We start from the raw sequence: 5,611 nt of genomic DNA, 5'->3' as shown, positions 1-5,611 counted from the left end.
ATCTGATTTTTATAGCTGTCCAGTAACTATAGTATACTAGGCTGTAGTTTTATTGTCGTCTAAGTGATGATCTTGGAGTAAAATGTTTTGATATGTAAATGCTGCATTTTCCATTTTCAGAGATTACTAAGAACTAAGGTAGAGCTAACATGTTCTCCAAGAAGGTAGAAGGTCATTTGAATTCTCCTTCAGTAGTCCTTTCTCTTACCTCATGATGGAAACCCTCCTAACATAGTTTCCTGAGGATCTCTGATGCTAAATTACTCCCTCTGAAGTAAACCAAAATCTTTCCTCCATACCTGAGCACCTGAAATTCCACTGCTCTGCCTTGGTGCCTCCTTTTTAGCCAAAGGGTTGTGTTTCTCTCGCCATGGTATGAGCAATGTGAAGACTCTGGGAAGAGTTTTACAATATTCAGGCCATTATTATATAAAACAACCACAAAATATTTGACCTATATTTTAAGCTCCTCTAAAGCTGTTTATTTTTATTAAATAAAAATTCGTGGGCACAGGAACTGGATATTATACATTGCATCTCAAGAAGATGGGTCCCATCTGGTTTAGCATATGTACATTGAAAAGCCTTTCCTAGCCAGAGCAGCTCTGATTAGCAAGAGGAACTTAGAAAGTGCTGATTAGTAGATAATCAAGTAGTTAATTTGCTCATGTGGGAAATAAGAGGTTGAGATGTAGGCTTCTTGTTACTTAAGAAGCAGGTTGGAACCAAGACTTCTCTCAGGAAGGTGCCACGATGCAAGGTGTTGCTGACACAGTGGGGATCCTGCAGGCATCAGGTTACCATCCATGAAATCCCTGCTGTCTTCACACTGGTGGTGGTGCCTCAGGAGAAGTGATTGCTCTTTTGCTCAATTAAAGTTTTTAATTGTTTCCCATTTTATTCTTTCCCTGTTTCCCCTGTCCCTGACTCTCTCAGAGGGGTTCACAAGAGCTAATGAATGTGACATCTGCTAAGTTCATAAATCAGTTTGTTTCTCTGCTGGCTGCCTAAGCAGGTTCTGATCCTCAGTGGATTACGTATTAGAACAGATTTAAATTTTAATCAGAACAACGTCTCTTCTAAACATTCTGGCTTTAAAAATATACAAATGGACAAGTCTCTTGCTTCCATAGACTCTGACCTAGTGTATCTCCTGTATTCATGGGACCACTAAGTCTCCTAGGGCTTTGGGGATTTTTCTGAGGCTGAGGATGCTGAGGCTATTCAATCTCTAGAAGAGAAGGCTCATGTGGGATCTTATCAGTGTGTATATGTGTCTGATAAGTGTGATTAAAGAAAACTGAGCCAGACTCCTTGCAGTGCTATCCAGGGTAGAACAGGAAGCAGTAGATGTAAACATACTATATTGATCAACCTTTTTTACTGTGAGAGGGGTCAAACATTGGAAGTTTCAGAGAGTCTCCATCTGTGGAGAAGTTTAAAACCTGACTTGGCTCAGGCCTGAGCAATCTGCTGTAATTTGCAACCCTGCTTTAGACTTGTTATCTCCAGATGTCCTTTCCAACCTGAAATATTCTGTGAATATTGTGGATAAGGTCTGCAGATAAAAGAGTTGGGAGCTTTTTTTCTGTGAATAAATTGCTGCTTGGAGAATATTATATTGCCAGAGATAAAATATGGCTTTTGTGAGTTGTTCTGAAAGTCCTTTCTGCTTAGATCTTAATTTTTATCTTACAAAATCTTCTGAAGTTAGAATGTTTATTTCTTACAACCTAATTCTTTTATTAGAAACAACCTCACCTATAAATCAGTGCCGTAACAGCATTTTTATCAACTTGCTTCACTTGACAAGTAAATGCATTTTTATAGTGCTTAGAATCCAATCCTGAATGTAAAGGTCTGTTGAAGTGTTTTTGATTAATAGAAGAATTAAGATTGGAAAAATCCCTCCAAGGTCAAGTCCAACATTAACCTCACACTGCCATGTGTAGAACTAAACCATGCCCACAAGTGCAAATCCTCATTTTTTCGAACGCTTCCAGGGATGGTGATTCTACCAGTTTCTTGGGCAGCCTGTTCCAATGCCAGCAGCTGCAGCTTCCCAGCCACTTTTCCCCAGCCTGCAGCACTGCATGGGATTGTTGTGACCCAAGGGCAGGACCCAACACTTTGCCTTGTTGAACCTCATACATTTGGCTTTGGCACATCAATCCAGAAAACTCATCATACTCAACTCTGAATCCAAGTTGCTAGGCAAAAGCTTAGGAAGAAGTTCATCAAGAAAACTGGAGTTTTGCTCTCTTGGTTAGGACAATTTTACCCATACAATTTCTAACAGAGGTAAAATGTAGTGTGAACTTGCATGCATCTCTTGCTGCCTGGTTACTGAATATGCAGAAAGTGATTATTCTGTTCTCTGGAATATTCAATTCAGGGTAATACATAAATGTACAGCCAGAGTTCAACAATTGCCTTGAGGTGTTGATTTTATTGTCATCAAGCATGTCATCAAGATGATGCAAGCATCATCTTTCTCTTTCCTAGATTTGTTGGTGTTTGCTCAAGGTCAATTGAAATGGCTTGTGTTTTCCAAGAAGGGAGTGCATATTGCCTTTTGAATGGTTCCAGTATATGTTGAGGAATTAAAAGCCAGTGATGGTGTTGATAATTACAGATTAAAAAAGGAAGAATAAAAGAGGCATCTGGAAAGAGAGGTAGTGGTTGGAGGTAGGGAGGAAACAAAGTTAGCACTGGGTGTGGGATGGGAAGAACAGCTTCCTGGGGGAAGGAAAAAGAATAGGTGAAGTAGAGTGCTTTTGTTTGTTTGTTTGTTTCCTTTTTCAAAAAAGCTAAAGGTGTGTAATTTTGAGTCAAATTAGAAACCCTAGTTTGAGTATCTCATTTGAGGTAAATAGCGGCAAGGAACTGAGAGTTTAAGTGAGATTCTGACATTGGTTTTCTGCACATCTCTTTCAGATTCTTGAACAAATCCTGCTTGAGTAGACCCCTCTGCAGGCATTAACGATTTAAATTTAATTATTGTTTGCATGAACATTCCAAAAATTCTGCTTTGAAGCTTTGTTATGCATCTTTTCATTCAAATCAGTTAATGTTTTCAATCTTGTTTACTTTTTACAGCTGTTAACACAATAGGACAAAAGCTTCCAAGGAATGACTATTGATGTTTGAGGGAACCTAGATCCTAATTGCAGAACAATTGCTGTGATGTCATGTGCAGATTTTATGTGGTGTTCACAAACAGCTGGTTGCAAACAAATAGATTGCAAAAAATGCCTGTAAAGGTTTTGTTCTACTTGTAAAGCTGCTGTCTGCACTGTCAAAAGCTTTTGGGGTGTAGTTCTGTGTGAATACTCCTGTTTCAAGAGAATTCTCATAGCATGAAATCAACTTTGTGGGAAAAAAGTGCTTTTGCCCTATGTGATTTTTGTCATTCATACACTAAAAACAAGTACAGCTCTGAAAATGTAGTTATTATAGGATGAAAACAAAAGTGGCTCTCAACTATACATTTGTATACCATCACTTTAGATAAGTTATACCAGCAAAAGTGGTTCTTGCCAGATTATTGATGTGTAGCATAAAAGTTAAGCTTATATAAAACTTTCATCTAGAAGAAAATCTCTCCAGTGAATAGAATTATTCTCGTAACAATAGAAATGCGCATTTACTTAAAGGTGGTATTTCTTACTGTGAAATGTCAAAGTATATTTCTGTTTTCTAATTGTGAAATTGGTAACTAGAGATAAAAACTAAATGTCAGCAAGATAGAGGTATGGTACTTTTAGACTTCTAAGGGTGTTTCTAGAGATGTTTTCGTTATAAAATAAATGTATGTAATCATATTATACTCAAAAATAATTGTCAAATGCTGACCAGCTAAAAATTCTGCTTTTGTTTTCCAGAAACCAGCAAACATTCTGGTAATGGGTGAAGGTCCTGAGAGAGGAAGAGTCAAAATAGGTAAACTCTTTGAGAAAATTTAATTTTTCAGCTAAAAGATAACTATAATTTAAAAAATGCATCTTCTGTGTAAGATAGAAACAGATCTTCAGTATTCTTTGAGTGTATGTATCTACAACCTCTAGTTCAATTTTAAATCTCACTCACTGACTTTACGGACTTAAGAAATTCCGAATATATTATTAGGCTTTTCTAAACTTGCTAAGGGTATTAGATGAGACATAAAAGCATCTGTATGAAACAAAAAAGTAATAAGCACAGAGAATAGTGGTGATGACCAGGGTTCTTTTGATTTCTGCTATGATTAGTTAGCATAAGTTAGCATTGTTACTTATAAACTTTTTGGTTTCTTATTTTTGTTTTTATATAAACAACATTACTACATATGTTTGTAGAGATCCAAAGGTTTGTTATGCGAAAGTTATTTGGTGTCAAAGTGAGTAACATATGTAGCTGTGATGGTCTTTATCCAGAATCTAATTCCCTTCTCAGTTTTAGTGATGTGGATATTACATGTGGCTATACTGAAGTTTGTGTGAAAGAAAAGTTTCAGATTTGAATTGGGTTTAAAATATGTGGGTTTGACAATACACCAAATTTTGTGCTTTTCCATCTAGCATTTCTTACTGTTGCTTACCAGGCTCATTCTAAGGAGAATTTTTGAGTTCTATAGAATGAATGCGTAGTTTTAAAATACACCTCTGTAGCAGTGCATGCTGACTGACTCTGGAGCTCATTCCTCCAAATCATGTAGGAGGCATGCCTTGAAAAATAGTGGAAAACCAATCTACACTGCAGTCATTTTAATTTTGCACTTTGGGTAAATATATAGCAGTCACAAGGACTCGCAGTTTTGTAAGCATGTATAAAAATAAAGGAGAAAATGTACGTTAGAGACCTACTACTGTTGACCTCAGTTAACGAAGTTTCTGTTACAGTTTTAAAAAATGAACAGGTGTCTGTGTTATGTAAAGTTTTACAATACCATGATCAAAACACATCAGATGTTATCCTTTGTAGTTTTAGAAGTGAACTAAATGGAATTTAGCCTTAGAAAATTTGCTACAGTATTGTTGTAAGTAGCTTTTGTTTTGTTAGAAAATTTGATTTGTAATTTTTAATGTTTTAGAGCTATTGTTGTAATTGTTTTTGACAATACTATTGAATTTTGATTTATTTGTATTAGAATTTAAATACACTTCTCATTTTTTCTCCCCATTCCCCAGCTGATATGGGTTTTGCAAGATTGTTTAACTCACCTTTGAAGCCATTGGCAGACTTGGACCCTGTTGTGGTGACATTCTGGTACAGAGCTCCAGAGCTGTTACTTGGGGCCAGACATTACACAAAGGCCATTGGTGAGTTGTCATATAAGAAGGATATTTGCCTGCTAGTTCTGTAAGGACAGTAGCCTTATAATAGAGAAGATGGTCAGCTGACCTGCTAGTTTTGGGGTTTTGTCACTGAAGTAGTTGCAGATGATCCCATCCATAAAGGATTAATCAAGATTAAAATTTTTTGAGGACTGGGCTTTTATATTTCAATATAACTTAGACATTTTAAATATCTAGTTTTGTTTGTTTGTAAAACAAGAATATCCTTCTAATTGGTTTATATGTTTTCTTAATGTTGACTTAGAAATCTTGTAATGTTATAAACCTTTGAAAGG

The 5,611-nt window shown here is 36.3% G+C and overlaps 1 protein-coding gene across 1 annotated transcript in view; it reads left to right on the top strand.

Moving 5' to 3' along the window:
- Positions 1 to 5,611, top strand: part of CDK19 (cyclin dependent kinase 19) — a 154,766-nt gene that overhangs the window by 113,128 nt on the left and 36,027 nt on the right. Inside the window, 2 exon segments of the mRNA XM_014312044.2 lie at positions 3,885 to 3,942; positions 5,169 to 5,300. Of these exon segments, the coding sequence (XP_014167519.1) occupies positions 3,885 to 3,942; positions 5,169 to 5,300 (190 nt within the window).

The sequence above is a fragment of the Geospiza fortis genome, unplaced genomic scaffold (assembly GCF_000277835.1).
Source record: "Geospiza fortis unplaced genomic scaffold, GeoFor_1.0 scaffold98, whole genome shotgun sequence".
NCBI classification, from domain to species: domain Eukaryota; kingdom Metazoa; phylum Chordata; class Aves; order Passeriformes; family Thraupidae; genus Geospiza; species Geospiza fortis.
The sequence above is the reverse complement of the archived record's forward strand: the minus strand, read 5'-3'. Positions and strand labels throughout refer to the sequence as shown.